Source organism: Corvus hawaiiensis, chromosome 3 (assembly GCF_020740725.1).
Source record: "Corvus hawaiiensis isolate bCorHaw1 chromosome 3, bCorHaw1.pri.cur, whole genome shotgun sequence".
Lineage (NCBI taxonomy): Eukaryota > Metazoa > Chordata > Aves > Passeriformes > Corvidae > Corvus > Corvus hawaiiensis.
In genome coordinates, this window is record NC_063215.1 from 114310935 (window position 1) to 114333213 (window position 22279).

General features: G+C 41.4%; 1 protein-coding gene across 7 annotated transcripts in view; it reads right to left on the minus strand.

The window, feature by feature from the left end:
• Nucleotides 1-22279, minus strand: part of MACROD2 (mono-ADP ribosylhydrolase 2) — an 895327-nt gene that overhangs the window by 301388 nt on the left and 571660 nt on the right. For all 7 annotated transcript variants that reach the window (XM_048298703.1, XM_048298702.1, XM_048298700.1 and 4 more), the window contains one exon: nucleotides 893-923. In XM_048298703.1, coding sequence (XP_048154660.1) covers nucleotides 893-923 — 31 coding nt within the window. The remainder of the gene's footprint in view (nucleotides 1-892; nucleotides 924-22279) is intronic.

A 22279-nucleotide genomic window follows, 5' to 3' on the forward strand; every position in this document is an offset into this window, starting at 1 on the left:
CTGCTTCGAACACCTTCCACTAGACCAAGCTGCTCAGACTCCCATCCAAGCTGACCTTCAACAGTTATGGGGATGGAGCAACCATGTGTTTCTCTAAAACATCCTTAATTTAAAAACTTGAAATTGTATAAGTAATCAAACGTACAATCATTTCTATGCATTTATTGAACCTAAATGGAAGAAAACTCAATGTAGGTTATTGTTTAATGAAAAAAAATTCCCTTTGTAAATTGCATGTTTTCTCAAATTTCTCAATTTTTTGCTAAATATTGAACTGTTTGTTTTCTTCCGCCTTCAAATATCATGCTCACTTCTTTTGGCCAACTAAAAGCAAGTTGACTATTAGTGATGGATTACCTTATGATTACAACAAAGCAAGAGACTTACAATAACCCTTTCCTTCCAGTTCCTTCAGGCCATGTTAATTTGCATGTAAATTAATAAACTAAAATTGTGGAAGCAAAACTCAAGGGAACTAAGATAATTTCCTGTTACTTGAGCATGTTGGCTTGGCTATTATTTTTTTTTTCCTGCCAGTCTCGAACGTTGTGGCATCTTTCTTGCTTTCCTTCTGGGTGGAAAACTTTGCCAGACCCCTGTTTTTTCCTGTTGAAGCCACAGCAGCATGTTTAAGAGTTACTGCAGAAGTGTTATCACAGTTGCAAGTCTTCACCCACAAGCTCTAAGGGTTATGCTAAGGGTATATCCCACTTACCAGCACACCAGCATCCAGTCACAGCTGAAGGCTTTGGGCCTCTGTTTTTTAACACAGTATAAATATATTGGTGAGACAAAATGACTGATGAGACATCTGATACAAAATATCACTGTTTGAAATACCAATAATAGGGAAAAACGAGTAAGAATAAGTGACATTGAAGGTCTGTCTTACCATAAATTCCGGTTGAAATACAGGGAAAGGCCTGTAAAACAAATGAAACAAAAAAAAATCAGCAGGATTTCTGCTTACCATACTTTTTATCAGAACCAAGAGTGTTTTTAAATGCCTGTTTTTCAACACCCAGAGATTATATGTTGTAGCATTCACTGTTACAGCAGTCAAATCACAGGCATGCTCATGTATGTGAATGTATGCCTCAAATATTTCATATGTGTTCTTTGCTGCCACATTAATAAAGCTGCATTCTTTTTCTCATCTTGAGCTCCAAGCAACATTTGAACACAGAATTATTCTTAAAACTGTCTTTTGAGCTAAAATTTAATGCTATGAGCTAAAAATTAATGCCATAAGCTACTACAGTAGAAAAAAAAAGTCATATCATGTGGGTAGAGTTAGATAATGTTTCTTCATCAGTAAAACAAGCTTGGCCAGCTTAGACCCTGTTATGCCGCTTTGCCATGCCCTCATTCACTATAATCTCCTTTTTTGATTCAGTTCTTAACCTCAGTTCTTTCAGACATGTGGTTCATGGTGTGACCCAACACAGCTGTACTGTTACAAGCCAAAGGTTTGCAAACTGGTGCAGGGGTAGGAACTGGAAGACGCTGATGAAAAGAAAGAGTACATCTTTGGGGCAGCTTGGACACCAAAGAATATACATCATGCAACAAGAAATATTACAGACACTGTGCCAGCAAGAACAATAATTTACATTTCTGCTAGCTGTATGTGTTGTCTCAAGATTTGCATTTCTGTGAGCCAGAGTCAGTTTTCCACCAGGAAAAAACAAAGCTGTCGTTTCACAAGAGAGGCAATTTTCTTCGTGTTCAGCTGATATGTGATATCACCTTTGCCTCCCACCTCTGGACTGACAGCAGACACAGCTCAAAGGTATGAGAGCACCCTGGACCAAAGTCTCAAATATCCACCCTGAGGCTCCCTCCAGATCCCCCAGCAATGAGTCATCATACAAAAGAAAGAAATTCTCCTTTACTTAATCACACAGGAAAACATTATCCAAAGCTAATGCTTGCTTTATATTTAACCAGGGAATTAATTAGAGAATGGTGATTAAGAAAGGAGAGGTCTAATGGAAAGAATACATCCTCCCCTCCCCTCTGAAAATGCTTAACTAAAATAAAATGGAGGAGAATTATAGTCTCATTCCTTCTCATAGCCACTACAACTTACATCCTGAAAAGTACTTAGCTTTGTAGTTTGTACCCAATAAATCACAAGAATCAGCTCTTTAAAGAAATGAAGAATAGAGTAGAAAAAAGAAAAAACAACCACCACATGGTTACAGAGCTCAGGCTGAGGTGGCAACAGATATTTCAGCAATCAGAGAGAAGCACAGAGGAAGATTTTGTCCATTTTAGAAAAAGATCTTAAAATTCACCACCATTGCAGTTTCCACATGTTAAGAGACCTTTGCTCCAAACAAGTGTTTTGTTTTCTTTTCTTTGCAGAATTTGAATAACAGCATAGGACTTGGATACTCATTTGCCTCAGAAAGTGAGTATTCATGGTTTTCTCTTACTGGCCTGTAACAACTGTGGATGAGGGGAAACAGTGCTGCAGCACCTCCAAAAGTCCACCAGTCCCGTGGCTCCTTGGGTAACACCCCACATGGCGCCTAGGGGACACAGCTTCAGATCCCCACATGTGTGACAAAGCCAGCCACCTGGTGGGCCTTGGGCTGGAGTGGCTCTGCAGCCCTCCAGCAGCAAAGAGCACCAGCTCCCCCCAGGTCACTGCAGATTCATGACTGCTACAAAGCAAAGGGCATCAGACTGACACAGTGTCTAAGCTGTGTCACAGCTTAGATCCTTAAGGATCACAGATCCTTAAGGTTGTAAAAGACCTCTAAGATCACTGAGTCCAACCATTAAATGAGCCTACTTAAAGCCATGACAGGGACCTTGAAGGGATTTACAAGACTGGCTGATGCACTATGGGACAGGCTCAGCACACACTGCCAACATCTGGCACCACAGATGTGTATTGGGGTGCTGGATCCAAGCACCTGCGGGCTCCAGGGGAACAAGCTTCCTTCTCATCATTGCTCAGAGAGAGAAGATGAGAACTGCATTTTCAGCACTGCATGGCAGCCACTTGTCAAACTTGTTCATCTCCATTCACAGAATAACACGCTCTTAGGCCACTCAGCAAGCTCTGGCTGGCAACTTGTGTGTTGTGTATATTTCTTAACACTTTAAAAATTATTGTGCAGGCACAATCATTACCTTGCTTTCAGTTTCTGTCATGCAGCTGAAACATATCTGGAATGCAGCTACAAGGCTGTATAAAATCCCATCAAGTTCCTCTGGAATATACGTCTGAGCCGTAACTCAGATGAGCTCTGCCCTCTCCCTCATTCAGAGATGATCACAGCACATAACCAGCAGATGTAATTTCGTAAAATGTGACAGTGCTTTTATTCATTCAAGAAAGACCCGTGCCTGAGATCACATATCAACCGTGTTTCCTCTTGGCTCCTAGGGAGACAATTTAGTCTAGATGCCAGGTTGAAATTACTGGCAGAGCAGTAATGGGGAATTCACAGCATGGATATCAACATACTATAATATTTGGCTTATGGACAAAAGATGTTAAGGTTTCTAAACTTTTCTGTGCATAATAATAACTTAATTATATATCTGATTTCAATTTAAAAAATCTGTTTCACAATAGGTAACATTCATTCCTATGTCCACAATAAAAATATTTCTCATCTTAATTTGTTGCTGGTAACTGCTATTTATTGATGAACCTTTAATTTCTTTGGTACCAAAATAGCATGTTTGCTTTATTTGGGGACTACTAAGAGATGCTACCCTGATAGCACTCAAACCAGACACAACTCTGGAGTTAAACATAATTAATAAAGGCAGGAGCTTCCTACTACTACTGTGCTTTTGCAATTGTCTAGAGAAAGAGGCCAAATTAAATCAGGTCTGTGAATACTATAAGACTGAAATTTATTTAATTCCTGTAGGACAGGATGTGGGCACTCAGCCTCTGGTTCTTTTTAATCCAATGTGTCTTTACTAAGGCTACAGCAGCAGTGCTAATTAGGATGAAATGTAATGCAGCTCTATGAGGAACATTTACAATAGTCACCATGTGGAGGCCAAGTTGGACTCTACGACATTTCAGTAAGAAGGACCTGGGTATTTAAATACTTAAGGGCTTATCTACATCAAGGGGTTCTAGTTCACACTGAGCTGCAATGTATTAACTGTTATATATTAGATGAATACAATTGCTAAGTCTACATGACCAGACGCCTCTTACTGCAGCCACAGCTCCTAATTGCTTTCACAGAGCAAGGGCTTTCTTCAAATTAAGTGCTCGGCATTCTGAACCGGTCTCCCAGCGTCATTTCTGCCACAACCAAGCCATATGCAAGGTAAGCACTTTTCTTCCAGCACATAACACAGCAGACAAAAATAATATCAAACACAAATCCTTCTCTGATTTCACTGCACCATCTTATGAAGAGGACTAACTCTCCCGTTTGAGAGCCATTCCTTCCTGCCTCTTGCATAATTGATATTCCTGTTCATCAGCCAAAGCTCCTAAAAAGCTTGCGCACCTGAGATGCTTTCCAAAATAACATGCTCTACAAAAGTGCTTAATTTCAAAAAGCACAATAAAACAATAAACATCAGGGACTATTCTATGTCTTTTGCTGCATGAACTATTCACAAGGTACCTATACACATATTTAAGATCAGTAACATCAAGCACTCAGAGTCAAGCTTTGCTGCTTTGACTAGATCAAACTTATAAAGCAAATTATTTTATAAACCAGTAACTATAATACTACTCTTTTGCCTCTTAAAAATCCTCATACTACTATCTGGAAAAAAATAAATTAAAATCTTACGCTATTTTCTAGCCTCTCTCCTGAAATTAATTCTCTTTTTGTCATCATTCTGAACCATAATTTAGCAAACAACAGATTTTGGCAGTAACTATCATTCAAAGAAAACATATGTGAATAGGAAATTCCAACATAATTCCCCATCCTGAAAGTGAAGAGAAAAAAAAAGAGGAACAATTGAACTGAAGTTTTCACTACAGACAATACTAGCATGTTTGTTATGTCTTTAAAGAATAACAAAAAGCAATTATCACCTCAAAAATAATCAATGTCTTGAACACAGCATGTCACACACAAGCCTTTAGGCATTTGTACAAGCTCCCTCATCCACACACTGGAAGGTTCTCTTCACCAGAGTCACACACTGGACACGCAAGTGCCGAAAGAGTTGGAGGGAATTCCTTGGTAGAAACATAAACATTCGACTACTTCACAAGCCTAAAAGTTTACATACTGGCTGTGGGGAGGTTCTCAAAGGATGCTGACAGCTAACAAAATGCTGGTCAAGCAACTACAGCTGAAGCTCGGATTCAGACCCAACGTGAAACATCCTTTCTGTATTGCGGCTTAAGACTCTTCCAAAGGACAACAGGTTTAGAAAATTATATGCAGCAATAATCAAATTTAAAATAAAAATCCAACAGCTGTGTGGCAAAATGGTGTGTGGCGAACCTGTCACAAAGCCACTGACAACTGATTGAAGGACTACTATTTATTTAAAATGACTTGCAACAAGTGCATAGAGAAATTCAACACAACTCAGAAAACAAAGGTCTGTCGAGTTTCCACAGGACCTCCACAAGTTTCCCCTCCATGCTGGTCACACTACTTCAGGTAAGTATTTACCACAGAGGTTGAGGTTTTCTTTAAGTCTGTTTATTTACACAAGAGAGCACTTACTGAGAGAGGCCACCTAAGAGGTTAAGATGGCAAAAAGAGTATCTTTAAAATTTCCTGTTAACCAAACTAAACAGATCAGGTGGCTGCAGGGGAGGATCTTCCTTTGATTACCTGTTTGCTGCGTGGCAATATTATCATTGTTCAATTATGTGTCTCAGTTTACACAGCGAATGAAAATTTCTTTTTTTATTGAAGTAATCAAAAACTTCAACCAAATGACATTCGTTCAAGAATGAATGTGGCAAAAAAATATTGAGGAATGACTGCTAAGAATTACAAATTCTTTCTAGCATCTGTGTCTTCTAACTTTACATGAATTTAAGATAGACTTTTGAAGATGCAGAAACCAGATGCTACAATGACCTTCACAAGACAGTAGCTATATGGAATATGGAATACTGTAATATGGAATTAACTTAAGATGGTTCACTACTTGAGGAATCTCAGCAAATTTTTATTTTAAATTTTTCAAATTTAGAATCTTTCAGTAATAGCTCAATTAACTGCCTGAATAAAGGTTTGGACTTTAACTGGATCAAATAATTTGATTTCTCCACACACAAACTTGGTTTTGGGGTGGGGGTTGCCTGTTTTTTTCCCTAAACTATTTGAATATTTGTAGTTAGAGTGAAAAACTTATGGGGGAGCTACAAACTAACAGTTTGGCACATATTTTAAAAATCATCATCCATTTATATTTAGAAATACTGAGATATGAAACTCAACTGCTCAAAGCAGGGCCACCTAAAGCCAGTCACCCAGGACCATGGCCAGTAAAGGTTGGAGTATCTCCAAAGATGGAGACCCTACAATGTCTGTGGGCAACCTCTTCTGCAGTTTGACCAACCAGAGAATAAATAAGTCATTTCTTGTGTTTAAATACTGGCCCTCCCAGCTCTCTGCTGTCTGAAGATTCCCCAGAGTGCTTTGTTCCCCATCATCTGAGTCACTAAAGAAGATCTTTAATAGCACTGGCTCCACAGTCAGCCCCTGGGGTACATGACGAGTGACTACCTTCCAGCTGGACCTTGTGCCACTGACCACCACCCTGTAAATCCCAGCAGCTCAGCCAGTTTTTAGTCCACCTCTTGCACAGTAAAAAAAGGACAGAAATACAATAATTGGGCTTATAAGACAGCATCTGCCTAGGATGTTTAGAAGCCATTGCAGTTGAAATACCAATTAAAGCAGCAAAAACACAGATGATAAGGAAAGAATAAAATATCAAATGCAAATTTAGAACAATTTATTTTTTCTTTCTATACCATCCTGTGCCAAAGCAGGCTTGAAATGAATGACAAATTGATTTTGAACCACATCTATGATGTGCTTTTAGCCCCAGTAGAGAACAGTTACGAGTTTCCTTCATGATGAAGAGCAAGAAATTAAAAATCCCCTTTCCTTTTTCAAGAAAAGAAAGGAACATTCACCTGCGTGCCCCATATTGCATCAGCCTCACAGCGCTACAGAGCACAGAGCAGTTTCTGGGTTTGCCTCTAGAGTCCCTGAGCTCTCAGTGGCTAATTACTTTGAGAGGAAATTTTGAAGATGCAAATTCCTTTACAAGAACAATGCAGATACAGTCCTTATTATTATTTTTTTTTTTAAATGAAGGTTACAGACTATTTTCAGAAGACTAATAATACTGTTTAATCATATTAACTTAAAAATCCCTAATGTAGTAAGGGATTCCATTCTTTCAGCCTGACAGGCCACCTGCACAGCAGGCTCTGGGCACCTCTTCCCCACTGCTATATTTCTACTCACAAGATCCCGTGATATCCACAGATCACAGACCTCATCTGATGTGTGCACTGCTAAGAGGAAATCTGGGATCCAGTTTCATCTCTGCTTGCCCATTTCCAGGCTGGACTTCTGGCCTGAGGTTCTCTCTACAGTTAATGAAGAGGGTAATTAATCTGTTTCAGGTCAAATGAATGGCTCTTGTGGGGAACTGTTGACCACAGAGTAAAGCTCTGTGGTAGATTTCACCTAAATTTACCCAAGCTAAATTTAGGTGAAACAAATCTTTCCCTCAGAACAGGAAATCATATGTACTTGCCAGAAAGATTCAGGAACTCTCTCTATTTTCTAAGTCCTCACCACAGGAATATTATTCCATTGATTCAATATAAAATTACTTTTAATGAAAAATGTTGAGCCAGACTTCTCCAGCTTCATGAGATGAGCAGGGACTTCCAAGGCCAGAAAAATCCACTCTGCTTCTCCAAAGAGTCAATTAAGAACTACACAGAACCCTCAGTTTTGTGCATTGGTTTCATGTCCAGGAGCACAGCTGTGAGAATCAGATCTGCTATACTCAGTGCAGGCTCCTGGTAGCCCAGGGAGATTTCCACCCCAGAAAATGCCAATGCTGAGCCACACATGGTGCCCAGAAGACACAGGCATTGCAAGCCTAGCCCAAGTCCACATGGGCTGGTAGGAGAGGACACACCTAATGCAGCATCAGCATTTCCAACATCCAGGTCATTACTTACTAGCAACTTCTTAATGAGCTCGTGTCTAGGTCCCTCATTCAAATCGATACTGTGCCACATCTACAGATCAATATTACGTTTACATTTATAATATTTTCAAATGAAAAGAAAAAGGAATAAGAAACCACAAGACTATATATTGATATAAAAACTTTAGAAAGGAGATATTCAGCAACAGAGGTGTTTACTGACCACAGTGACAATTACTTCATCCTTAACACTAGGTTGGCCTGTTCTTACTGCTTCATCTAAACCAACACACCCAAGGAAATACCGCTGCACCTTTACTGTGGTTTGATTCAGATCTAAGCCAACCTTGCAAGAAAGTTATTAAATGACATTAACATAGTAGTGAGATCACACTCTGACAAACAAGAATGAGTTAAGTTTAGGGCAGATGGATATTGAGGCTTTCCTCTAAATGTCCTTAATTTGGAAGGTTTTAGACACACTGTCTCCTGAACCTCAGTGCAATTTTAGTTTTTTACTATTTGTGATATTTATAGCTCCCATTTATATAAGTAATATGTAATTTTAATGCAGGTCTAATAGTTCCAACTGCCATTGACACAGATTGTAAAATGAAAAAGGGAGAATACCTTGTTGAGTGAGATGCTATTTTATATCGTTCCTGCCACCCTAACCACTGCAATACAGTGGGTTAATGTCTTATTTGGATTCCAACCTTGTCAACACATCAAAGATCCTCCCAGGTGAAGAGGAGTAGGGCTATGCAATTGATCTCCCATAACCTGTAACGTCTCTGTCACTATGGTCCAGGGTGAGCAACTGCAATGCATGTTTCTTTTTGAGAGAGGTAAGAGAGATGCCTTGAAGAAGTACACAGTGATGAAAGGTATGAGACAGGCATAGACCTTGGGAAATGTCAAGGGAGATCACAGTCAAAATTGCCTTCTTTATCCAAAATAAGTAACAGCAGTTGTGGATTATGCGACTATAATTCTGTGGAGAAGGTCTGGTAACATAAATTACAGTAAGGACAACTTGAGACTCTTTTTAAAGACCAAGCAGGTTATTGGTATTTTTAGCTTATATTCTACTGTTCCCAGGCACAGTCCCTATAGATATTTCTATGGCTATCATGAGTCCCCTCAGTGTAGTGCTTTTCCCCTCCCTATTTATTATCTGCTGTCACCCCACTCTATCATTTTTTCCTTTCCATCCTGCACACTCCTCCCCGATCACAGATTGCTGCCATATGCCCTGTTCCAAATTCACTGCTTCCATTATCACTTCCCTTACAGCTGGGGCACATCTGCTCTCAGATCCACTTGACAATTTTTCCTAAGGCCCTGCCTTGCTTTCAGCACTGCTGGAATGCCTGTGCAAGGAAGGCAGCAGCTACAGGAAACTAGCCACCATCTGTGGCTTGATTCAGAGCCATTGCAAGCAGCAAGAAACCCTCAGCTTCAACTACAATCCAAACACTATTTCCACTGGTTTTTCTCTTTCAAACTGCTGTTGAATGACACAAATAAACAAGGTAAACTGCACCGATATTACCAAAACCAGGTCAGCACTCTGGATACCTCATTTCTGGCACACTGGGTTTGGTTCAGAAAACAGAAAACAACAGACTTGCTGCCTGAAAGAAGGTTCTGGAAAAATCAGTGGCAATGTGTTCAACAGGGGCCTCAGAAAATGAGGAGTCCTGAAGAGAGACCAATCCAGGTTTGCAGGTTCTGACACATTTCCTCATTCTGAGTAACCCTGACACTGTTTCTACCAAGTTGAATGAATCTGCATAACACTTTCCTTGGCATCAGTAAATGTGTCAGGATTTGTCTTAATAAAACTTCAATGTCAATGCAAGAAAGGCTCTCATACATATGGGAAAAGTAGAAAGAAAAAAACCCCAAAATCTGAAAAAATACATCTATTTTCTCGAAGTTACTTCAGCTTTCATTCTCTTACAGACATTTATTCCTCGTCTCAGGAGGTGTTGCTGCAAAAATACAAGGTTAACAATTTTAAATAGAATTGTGACTTTAATTTTCCATGTCCTCCTATTTAATATATTGATCCAGACAGGTTTTTTTATTGAATTCAAGTAACATAATGACTTGTCAAATTCTTCCTACTTTCAAATGTTCTGTATGGAAATAACTGGTATGTATATTTTTAAAATGGCAAAAACAGCTGAAGTGAATAAAAGGCATAAAGATTTCTCTCTCTTTTTAAATACATTTTTCCCAAATGAAGAAAACTGCACAGAGCAATCGAAGTGAAACACAAAAATATAACTATCACTTTGATTTCCCTGTCTTTTCTGGTTGAGTTACCCCCAGACGCCTTTTTCATGAAAAAAAAAAAAGGCATATTGAAATCTCTGTGCTGTTGCTTTCCTTTTTTTTAAGGAAAGACAGACATGAAAAGATCTGAACCAGAGACACATTATTATTCAAGAAACATTATAAGAAATAACCACTTGCATTACTAATACTTTATCATTCATGCAAACTATTTAGCATGAGAGACAAAAGCAGCTTAAATATATACATACAGCTATGTGTATGTCAAAGAGATACCAGCTCTGGAGAACAAACACAGAGAAGGGGAAAAACCAACAAAAAACCAGCCAATACCAAAAAATCCCGAAGGAGGGAGAAAAATGAATGAAATTAAGAACTTGTACCTGAGGATGCTAAAGGTTTGGCACAGTTAAATGGTTTTACAGTTTCTTGTTTTCAAATACCTTGATAAGAATTAAGAGTTAACTGCAAGGTTCCTTATCATGTGCTGCGGTAATGACTGTATCAAAGCAAAGGGGGAAATACTGATATAGTATTAGAGCCCCACTTCTTTTTTGTGTCTTTCCTCCAAGCACCCATTGATTTCAGCAAGTGTTCTTCAGATGTAGTGATTCCACAACGGGGCTCTAATTGCTTCTTTTCAGACTGATGTGAAGGCATAAACACACATAAATTTCCATTTGTGCTCATGGGATTTGTATGGCCAACACTACTTGTTTTTCTTCCTGAGTCTGTTCCCCTGGCTCTTGTACTTTTAAGGTCTACTCCAACAGAATGCTTCTGTCTTGCATTAAAATACAGTTATGAAATTCATAACTAAACAGTACTTTAAACCATATTGTTTAATCTATGACTTTTCCTCTGACAAGTGTGAAAACGTGTGCAATATGACAGAAGGTTTGCTATAGTAATTGCATGTTGTGATTGAATGAGAGAGTAACAACGACGGAAATAACTGTCTTGCTGAAATTGCTGCAGAAGGTAAGTTGCTCCTGGATAGTTTTAACTCATGCACCATCTGTTTCCACAGTCCTTTAAATGTTTCTTCAACTAGTTAAGGGATTTTATTGTTGTTCCTATAGGCATTGCCACATTTTCTCTGACCTTTTGCACACTGTACTTTGGAAAGTGTGTCTCTCCATCCCTTTCAGTCCTTCCTCCCCTCAAACCCTCCTCACTGGGACTCAATTATCCACTGCCCACAGTGGATAATTGGTCTGACAGACCTCCCACTCATGTTTTCTAAATTCTTGCCACATTAGCTAGCAAAGAGGAGATTATATATGGCAAAATGTGTAGGTCCCTTTGTGTATTTTTCCAGTAGATGGAGACACAGTGTTTATTTCCCTAAAAGCTGACATTATTAAACATCAGTTCAAGAATCAAGTAATATTCAAAAATTATTACAGTCAAGACTTACCTAGCTGTGAAAAAAGAAATATATCTGAATAATAACCACACTGTAGAGTTGAATTACAATGCTAAATCCTTTGCAATACAGCACTAAGTAACACTGCATTAAACTTAATAGATTATCAAGACTCTTAATTAAAAAAACCCAAACAGCTCAAGTTAAAGTGAAAATGAACAACAAATAAAATCTTTTCATCTAAAGCATTGTCCCCTTTACACATCAGCAAAGCTCTACAAAGAAATTACCAGCACAACAAAACTGTTATTATAACATGGCACACAGTGACATTACGTTACCACAGTAAGGTTGTAGTTACAACAACCTTGTAGTTACAACAACTGAGGTCCCTTCAATTCAACCCTCCAGGTGAACAAAAAAAAAAATAGGGGATATCAGATGAAACCAACGTGTTGCAAGTTAAAAATGAACAAAAGGAGATTCTTTTTCACATAAAACAGTGGATGCCACAGAAATGAGAAAAGTTTATGGGAGCTGAAAATCAATAATATGAATTCACCTAAGAAAAAAGCCAAAGAGCTATTTAAAGCATGAAGATAAAACCTGTGGATCAGAAAGTGCCTAAGTGATGAAAAGCCAGGGCTAGGAAAGTGTTCTGACAACTGCCATTCAATGCTTACCCCATCCTTACACTCCCCACTCAGCATCACCTTTCAGCCAAAGCAAAGGCAGGGCACTGACTAAGACACACATTTGGTCTGACCCAGCATGGCCCTTCATACACTCCTCAGCAAACTTTCTGCATAACTATCGAGAAAATTATGAACAAACTGGCAAGAGGTGAAGGTTTGGGGGTTTTTGTAAGCTAAAATCTGTGAAACCAACAAATTGCATCAGAGCAGCAATTGCCAAAATGGGAAATGACCACAAGCCTTCTATGCCCTGACCAAGACAGGGTTTTAGAGAGCAAATCTTCCATCCCATTTGCTTCTGCGGATGCCTTTTGAGAAATCCTTCCCTGTAAAGATAATCAGGATCATCAGGCAGTGGAGTTTATTGCATGACATGCTCTTGCTTCTCCGTGGCATGAACAAGGAACATGTAACACACATGCCAGTGCTAATCATAAAAGGGACTACAGACTCTCCTTATCCTTAATGGATTTGCTCCAGCCACCTGGCAGTTTACTCACTTCCCTTGTGAAGCCTCTCTCCCTCTGGCCTCCTTTGTTTCTTCCCAATGTGCTGCTGTAGGAGGCTTTAGGAAAGACTTCATCACTGCACAATGAACACCTCTGAATCCGAAACATAAAATACTACATCGCCTTATCTTTATGACAAAAGAAGACATGTTTTATGCTCACCTTTCATAAACATACTGAATACACTGATGTTCATAATATTTTAAATATTTGACAAATCTCTACTCACTGTTCCATCTGGGAGCAGCATTCTCATTATAGAGCCCCCTAAGAAACATACCATCCCCAGCAACATCTTAAGAGTTGAGCATGTGATTTACCTTTCCAGACAGAACTGTTTTCAAGAAGTCATCCAAAATCACTTTCAGAAAATTTCTCCCCAAGGAGTTACAACTAATTAAGAATCCATTCATGGGTTAGTAATTTACATGATTCCATTGTGGATTCTGCAATTTTTATCTAAAGTCTTTGAAGTTTATATATAATGTCAGTCATTCTGAGTCATCAGTAAATTACAACCCTCTTTACTCTGCTGCTGGAAACGCCGTTAAATATATGGAGCAAATCTGGTCCTGACACCACTCCCCCTAATACTGCTGTTAACCTCTTTCATTGAGAGAACAGCTTTTTTATTCTTTGTATTAATTTCTCATTTGCTAATTGATTTTTAATCCATAACTTTTGAAGGCTATTGATTTCTCCATCCCATGAATCGTTTTTGGTCTATTGTTTGGTCAATAAACAATGCTGCTTATTTTCTCAAAAATAGCCAGCAAGGAGGGAGGCTGCTGCTGCAGCACAAGCTTTTGTGGTTTAGTTGGTGACAGAAATAAAGTAGGAGACTCTCTCTAGAGTGTCCAGACTAGACAGTTAAGACTTTCATCCTTAGCTCAGTTAAGGGGGCACACACTGCCCAGGACAGACGGGTAGAGCTGGGCAAAACCAGCAATTCTAAGTGAAAGTAGAAGCAAACAGAAAACAGGGAGACCAATACATGTGACTTTCCAGACAAGTTTTGAGCTGTTCTAATAATAAACCAGAGAAATAGATGAAACATTACATATTATTGAGCAGTGGACCCTGACCTTTCTCAGTCCATACACCGCAAGCAACGTCAGCCCTTGTCTTCCCTGGCACATGGAGCACTGTGACAGCAACCCTGGCTTCAGCTCGCTCGAGAGAGCTGTAGCCACAGGACAAAGAGCACTGCTAAAGGTTTTGGTTTTTCTTCTGAAGAAGAAATTATTTTATTTTACAGATGTTATGACAGTAAGCACTCCTCATAAAAATAGTGGCACAATGACTAATGATACATCAAAATACTGTGGTTTGAGCTGTATATGGAATATATTTGGGATGATTTGGCTGATTACCAACATAGTACTACAAGTGTAACACAAAGCTGTCTCACTTCTCTCCTTCAAAATATTCCTTCAAATCCAGTGTCTAAAAAACTTTACAAATTTTAAGCTGGTGTGTCACTTTATCAAATCCTAACAGCTAACACTACCTCTTCAGTGGGCTCCTGGTCCTTAAACAGCCATCTTTAATATACCAGCAATAAAAAACCATAAGCTACGACTGATTTGGTCTCTTCAGCTGCTGGGATCAGTCCAGACAACCCATAAATTCTTTATGAACTAAAAAGCAGAAATTTAAAGTACACAGATTAAGCTAAACCACTTTAATACACTTCAGGATTTTGGCTACCACTTCACCTGTAATTAACATCGACACTAGTATGTTTTACCATATTAGAACCAGTATGGTCATAAGTCTAGCATTATAGTAGGAATAAAAAGTGGCCAATCCCATAATGTGACTCGTGGAAAATCCATATGTGATCTGGCAAAAATTGTAGTCCTTTCTCCTCAAGCCCTGAGAGTTTCCAGGACATGGTTATGCCATCACTCAGGACAGTGAAGGACACCTGTAATGGATTTCCATCTACAGAAAAGCCTCGTCTGAGAACTGAAAGGAAAATTGTGTGATGATGTAGGATAGAAGGGGAAAAAGGATGAGGATACGAGTTTTGCTCTAAGAGCACCTGTAAGATCAAAGAGTTTCAGAGAGCATTTGGCTGTAATTGCAGACACTGTAAATCATAAATTTATCAGTATCAGGATCTTAATGCAGAAACTCCAAGGACAAACAAGTAGCAAACCTACTTCATAAAATACTAACGCTTCCTTCTCACAAAACACTTTCCTCACTAGAATCACACAATCACAGAAGCAGAATCACAGAATGAACTAGGTTGGAAAAGACCTTTGAGATCATCAAGTCCAACCTATGACCTAACCTAGCACCTCCTCATCAACTAAACCATGGCACTGCGTGCCACGTCCAGTCTTTTTTCAAACACATTCAGGGACAGTGACTCTACCACCTCCCTGGGCAGACGATACCATTGCCCAATCACTCTTTCAGTGAAGAATTTTTTTCTGACATCTAACCTAAACTTCCCCTGCCGCAGCTTAAGACTGTGTCCTCTCGTTTTGTCAGTGGTTGCCTGGGAGAAGAGACTGACCCCCACCTGGCTACACCCTCCTTTCAGCCAGTTGTAGAGAGTGGTAAGGTCTCCCCTGAGCCTCCTTTTCTTCAGGCTAAACAACCCCAGCTCCCTCAGCCGTTCCTCACAGGGCTTGTGTTCCAAGCCCTTCACCAGCCTTGTTGCCCTCCTTTGGAGGTGTTCAAGCTTCCTCAATGTCCTTCCTGAACTGAGGAGCCCAGAACTGGACACAGTACTCAAGGTGTGGCCTCACCAGTGCCGAGTACAGGGGAAGAATGACTTCCCTAGTCCTGCTGGCCACTATTCCTGATACAGGCCTGGTGCCACTGGCCTTCTTGGCCATCTGGGCACACTGCTGGCTCATGTTCAGTCGGCTGTCGACCGGTACCCCCATGTCCCTTTCTGCCTGGCCACTGTCTAGCCACTCTGTCTCTGACCTGTAGTGCTGCAGAGGTTTGTTGTGGCCAAAGTGCAGGACCCAGCACTTGGACTTTTTAAACTTCATATCGTTGGACTTGGCCCATCTATCCAACCATTCCAGGTCCATTTGCAGACCCTCCTACCCTCCAACAGGTAGGACACATACTCCCAGCTTAGTGTCATCTGCAAATTTACTGATGGTAGACTCAATCCCCTCATCCAGATCATCAGTAAAGATACTAAGCAAGATTGGGCCCAGCACGTATCCCTGGGGGACACCACTAGTGACTGGCTGCCAACTGGATGCAGCACCATTCACCACCACTCTCTGGGCCTGGCCATCCAGCCAGTTCTTAAACCAAGAGTTTGCACCTGTCCAAGCTGTGGGCTGCCACCTTTTCCAGGAGTGTGCCATGGGAGATGGTGTCAAAGGCTTTGCTGAAATCCAGGTAGACAACATCCACAGCATTGCCCTCATCCACCAGGAGGGTCAACTAATCATAAAAGGAGATCAGGCTGGTCAGGCAGGACCTGCCCCTCCTAAATCCCTGCTGGCTGGGTCTGATACCCTGGCCATCCTCTAGCTGCCGTGTGATGGCACTCAAGATGATCTGTTCCATAACCTTGCTGGGCACTGAGGTCAGGCTGACTGGTGTGTGGTTTCCGAGATCCTCCTTCTGGCCCTTCTTGTGGACGGGCATCACACTGGCCAGCTTCCAGTCATCTGGGACCTCCCCAGTGAGCCAGGACTGATGGTAAATGATGGAGAGTGGCTTCACAAGCTCATTTGCCAGCTCGCTCATCACCCTAGGATGGATCCCCTCTGGTCCCATACACTTGTGAGCATCTAAGTGGCTCAGCAGGTCTCTGACTGCTTCCTCCTGGATAACAGGGGGGCTATTCTGCTCCCTGTCCCCATCTACCAGCTCAGGAGGACAGTTGTCCTGAGGATGAGCTGTCTTATTGCTGAAAACTGAGGCAAAGAAGGTGTTAAGTACCTCTGCCTTTTCCTCATCTTCAGTTACTAAATTCCCTCCTGCATTTAATAGAGAATGGAGGTTGTCCTTCTCCTTCCTTTTGTCATTAATGTATTTATAAAAATATTTTTTATTGTCCTTCAGAGAAGTTGCCAGATTGAGTTCTAACTGGGCTTTTGCCTCTCTAATTTTTTTCCTACATGACCTAGCAACTCTCTTAAGCATTTCCTGAGATACCTGACCCTCCTTTCAAAGGTGATACAACCTCTTTTTTTTCCTTACTTCTTTCAAAAGCTCCTTGCCTATCCAGGCTGGTCATTTTCCTTGTCAACTCATCTTTTGGCACATAGGGACAGTCTGTTCCTGTGCCTTCAAGACTCCTGTTTTGAAGCATGCCTATCCTTCCTGGACTCCTTTGTTTTTAAGGGCTGCTTCCCAAGGAACTCTCTGAATAAGTCTCTTGAATAGGCTGAGGACTGCCCTCCAGAAGTCCAGCATGGAAGTTTTGTTGATGCCCCTCCTTGTTTCACAGAACATTAAGAACTGTTATGTCACGGTCACTGTTCCCGGACAGACTCCGAGCACTGCATCTCCCACCAGCCCTTCTCTGTCTGTAAACAGCAGGTCTAGCAGAGCCCCACCCCTGGTAGGCTAACTCCCCAGCTGTGACAAGAAGCTCTTCTCCGTTCACTCTAAGAACCTCCTAGATTGCCTCTTCTCTGCTGGTTGAGTTCCCAGCAGATATCTGTCACGTTAAAGTCTCCTACAAGAACAAGAGCTGGCAATCTTGAAACATGATCCAGCTGCTTATAGAATAATTCATCCACCTCTTCATCCTGGTTGGGTGGTCCATAACAGACTCCCACCAAGATATTGGCCTTCCCTGTGATTTTTACCTATGGGCACTCAACCTTATCATTAATCTCAAGTTCTGGAGTGTCAAGAGCCTCCCTTATATACAGAGCCACCCCTCCACCTCTTCTCCTTCACCTGTCTCTTCTGAAGAGCTTGTAGCCATCCATTGCAGCACTCCAGTTATGTGAGTCATCCTTTCCGTGATGGTGACTACGTCATACCTTTCCTGCTGTACCATGGCTTCCAGCTCCTCTTGTTTGTTAGCCATGCTGTGTGCATTAGTGTACATGCACTTCAGCAGGGCTGCAGATTTCACCCAAATCTGGCTTAGCACCCTTAGGGTCCTCTCTGGAGAGCCTGGTTTCATCCCTCTCCCCTTTCAAACCTGGTTTAAAGCCCTCTCAATGAGTTCCGCCAACTCATGGGCTGGAATCCTTTTGCCCTTAACAGATAGATGGAGCTCATCTGGCTCCAGCAGGCCACATGCCATGAAAGTTGCCCTGTGATCAAAGAACCCAAAATTCTGCCGATGGCACCAGCCCTTCAGCCATTCATTGATAAAGTGGGTTCTCCTGTTACTTTTATCATTTGTCCCTGCCACTGAAGGGACTGAGCAGAATCCCTACCTGTGCTCCTGCCCTATCAACCACTCAACCCAGAGCCCTGAAGTCCCTTTTAATTGCTCTGGTACTCTTCTTTTTAATCTCATCACTGCCAGCCTGGAGTATCAGCAGTGGGTAATAATCACAGGGCTGAATCAGCCCAGGGAGTCCCCTGGTGCTATCCTGTACCCAGGCCCCAGTAAGGCAACAGACCTCCCTGAGGGATGGGTCCGGCCAACATACAGGGCCCTCTGCTCCCCTCAGAAGGGAGTCACCTACTACGACTACCCTTCTTTTCTTTTTAATGCTAGAGGTAGTGATTTGTCTGACAGAGGAAGTGTAACTGGGAGGCTCTATGGGCAGACTGTTTTCTTCCGTGTCATCTGGCTAACCCTCTGGATCCAGGGCCTCACACCTATTCTGAAGTGGCACCTGGGTAGGTGATGGGGGTTGGGAGGAATTTTTATTACCTCCCCAAGTTGGGACCCATTTCCACTCCCCTTCATCTACTGGGTCTCCTCCTTCTGCCTGATGGTAGGAGGCATGGGAGTCCTCTGACTCCTGTGGGCTTCTCTCAGGGATGGAAGGGTGAAACTCCACCAGTCTATCTCCCTTTCACTTTCCCTAATACTCCTTAGTTTTTCTACTTCCTCCTTAAGCTTGGCCACCACAAAGAGGAGATCATTCACCTGTTTGTACCGCAGGCAGGCGTCTTTTGCATTGTCCCTTGGTAACAGGCTCAGACACTCTGTACAGGAGGGGTCCGGATAGATGCGTCCTTCTTAAGGGGTTCTGTTTGGATTGGTACACTTCTACAAGCTATAGCTTTTGATTGTTTGGAGACCATTGCTGAAAAAAACCCCAAAACCAAGCAAAATAAAATAAAAACCCCACTAGCAGGAGGATGACTTCAACCTTGCCTGCTTGCCCTGCCTGCGCGAACTGCCGTGCCACACCCTCAGAGATGACGCTCCTGTTTGTCCACTCCCGTTTGCTGCACTCCGGGTTGCCACGCTCCCTAAAGCCTTCTTTTAGTCGCACCTCCGATGGCTGGAGGAAGCCCCTCCCTGTGCCTGAATGGCTAGCAAGAGGAGCTACATGTAGCTGTGTGGATAAATAAGAGCAGGAGGGAGAAAAGTGTCCATTCCCAACTTAAATGTGAGAGTGGTGAAGCCCTGGCAAAGGTTTCCCAGAGAAGCTGTAGATGCCCCATCCCTGGAAGTGTTCAAGGCCAGGTTGGATGGGGCTTGGAGCAACCTGGTCTAGTGTAAGGTGTCCTTGCCCACAGCAGAGGTCTTGGAACAAGATGATCTTTGAGGTCCCTTCCAACCCAAATCATTCTGTAATTCTATTATTTTCCTTATTGTTTTACTTTTATTCTGAAGAAGTGAATTAAATACAAGTAGCAATGGCCCAAACCAATAGTTTCACTATGTTTCCTTACTATCATGAATTGAATACCCCCAAAAGAGATAGATGATGGTAGAGAGTTAGTAGGTGGCTGTATACAAATGTGAATTTATTTTTTTTTTCTCTGTATTATCTCTAATTTCCAAATGCACTTCAACAATGGAATAATTCAAGTTATAGTGCAGTATCAATGTTTTTCTATTGCATAATAATTCACTTCATGAAGGGCAGGAAGGTCCATATTTTTGTATTTCATGCCAAAAAAATTACATTTAGCTATGCTGCTCCTAATTATTAGATACAAAAGGAAACTAGCAAATAAATAAACTTTACTCCACAAGAAAAAAGCTGTTAGGCAGTACTCTTCACCGCAACCCAGATCCTGTGTTTCACAATGAAATTCACACTGTCTTAATCCCGAGTCTAGGCTATTAATTATTATGAGAAACAGCATAAATTGATCAAGCTTTGTCATCATAAATTAGAATAAGGCAACTCTTTCCCTTAAAAAAAAATGAAAACAACAAAAACAACCTCTTATTTCACTAGTCAGAGAGGGAAAGTATCCATATGTGATAGAGACTGGAAGTACATTTTACACAGTCTGTGCTCGGAGTCTAGCGCTGAAAGGCAATACAGCACTCAGAGAGGAACCCCACATCCTTGCTAAAATGGAATAGGCTGTAGGATCAGAAACAAAATGCCTGAGGATGAAGTAGGATGCCACTCCCAATATTTGCCTCTGCTGACATTGAGTTTGCTCTGTTGAAGCCTTAATTGTTCAAGTTTTGCAATATTGGCTTTTGGGTAGTGGAAAGAGAGATCTCCTCAAATAAAAATAACTAGACCGCACATTGTTCTCTGTAACTGACCCTGTTGTGGGGGTGAGGCCAATCCTGTCACATGATGGACTGTCAATGGCTGCATCTAATGTGGTCTACTCACTTTCTGATACCACTGAAACCTTTTACTGGAGCTGCCTTTTTGTCAATACCTTTCTTTCACATAAATTGAACACAGAGGTAGTTAAGCCACAGAAAATATGGTATCTCACCAATATGTTCAGGTCTCTCCCAAGAGAGAAAAATTGAGAAGGAAACAAAGTTAAAGGTGGATTATGCATACTACATGAACATCAAGCCTCATGTAAGCTTTGTTCTATATTCAATCAAATTTTAAGGACAAACCGCTAATATTTTATTAAACATCACAATAAAAAGGCCAAACTGGTAAATTGGAAACCCTACAGAAAGAGCGCATAGAAGCCATCACCTGATATGCTTCCAGCAGAGGTGTCTCAGACATCACGTATCCTGTTTCAACTCAGGTACGTAAAAATCTGAATCTGACCCATGGTGTAGTCTTCGGATAGGCCATTATCTCTCTCATTTCAAGAAAACCGTATTCCTGATGTTACCAGAACTGCAGCAATAGGCCTAGTTGAGCCTACCCAAATCAAGGAGCCATTTTTCTGGTGAGGTACTTATCCATGCTGAAAGAGTAGGGGGAAACGCCAACGTTTCTCTGCTGGTTTGCCTGGGATAGAGTTAATTTTCTTCTTAGTAGCTGTGGGACTGTGCTTTGGATTTGTGCTGGAAACTGTGTTGATGACACAGGGATGTTTTAATTATTGCTGGGCAGTGCTGACACAGAGCCAAGGCCTTTTGTACTCCTCACCCCACCGCACCAGCGAGAAGGCTGGGGGGTGCACAAGGAGTTGGGAGGGGACACAAGCAGGACAGCTGAACCCAAATGGCCAAAGGGATATTTCAGACCTCATGGCATCATGCTTGGCCTATAAAGCTGTGGGAAGAAGGAGGATTGTGAGTGAAGACGCTTAGCTTTCCAAGTGACCATTATGTGTGATGGGGCCTTGCTTTCCTGGGGATGGCTGAATACCCGCCTGCCCATGGGAAGCCGTTAATGAATTACTTGTTTTGCTTTGCTTGTGTGAACAGCTTTTGATTTCCCTATTAAACTGTGCTTATCTGAACCCACGAATTTTCTCACTGTACTCTTCTGATTCTTTCCCCCAGACCACTGGTGAGGGAGCAAGCGAGCGGCTCTGTGGGTCTTAAGTTGCTGGGTGACAATGTTTAAGGACTGAAATATTACAAACATGCCACTCAAATGAACCTCTCTGCAGCACACCACGATAAGAGATTTTGTTGGCCCTGTAAAACCTGTGAGCCCTAGGAAGGCTGCTGCATATTGACTAAGCCAATTTCTCCACCAAGGAATTATCTATATATAAACAGGCTTTGCTATAAGAGCCTGCCATGACACTGAAGATGAGGGGGTAGTGGGAGAAACAAGTGTTGTCAAGACCACTTCCAAACAAAAGTGGTTTTGAACCTCACGAGGTATTTCTTTTGGCAAACAAAACAATTTTTATTCAGCCATCTCTATCTCCTGTACATTTCTAGAAAGATATGCTCCCTGAGCTACCTATTACATAATTTAGTTCCT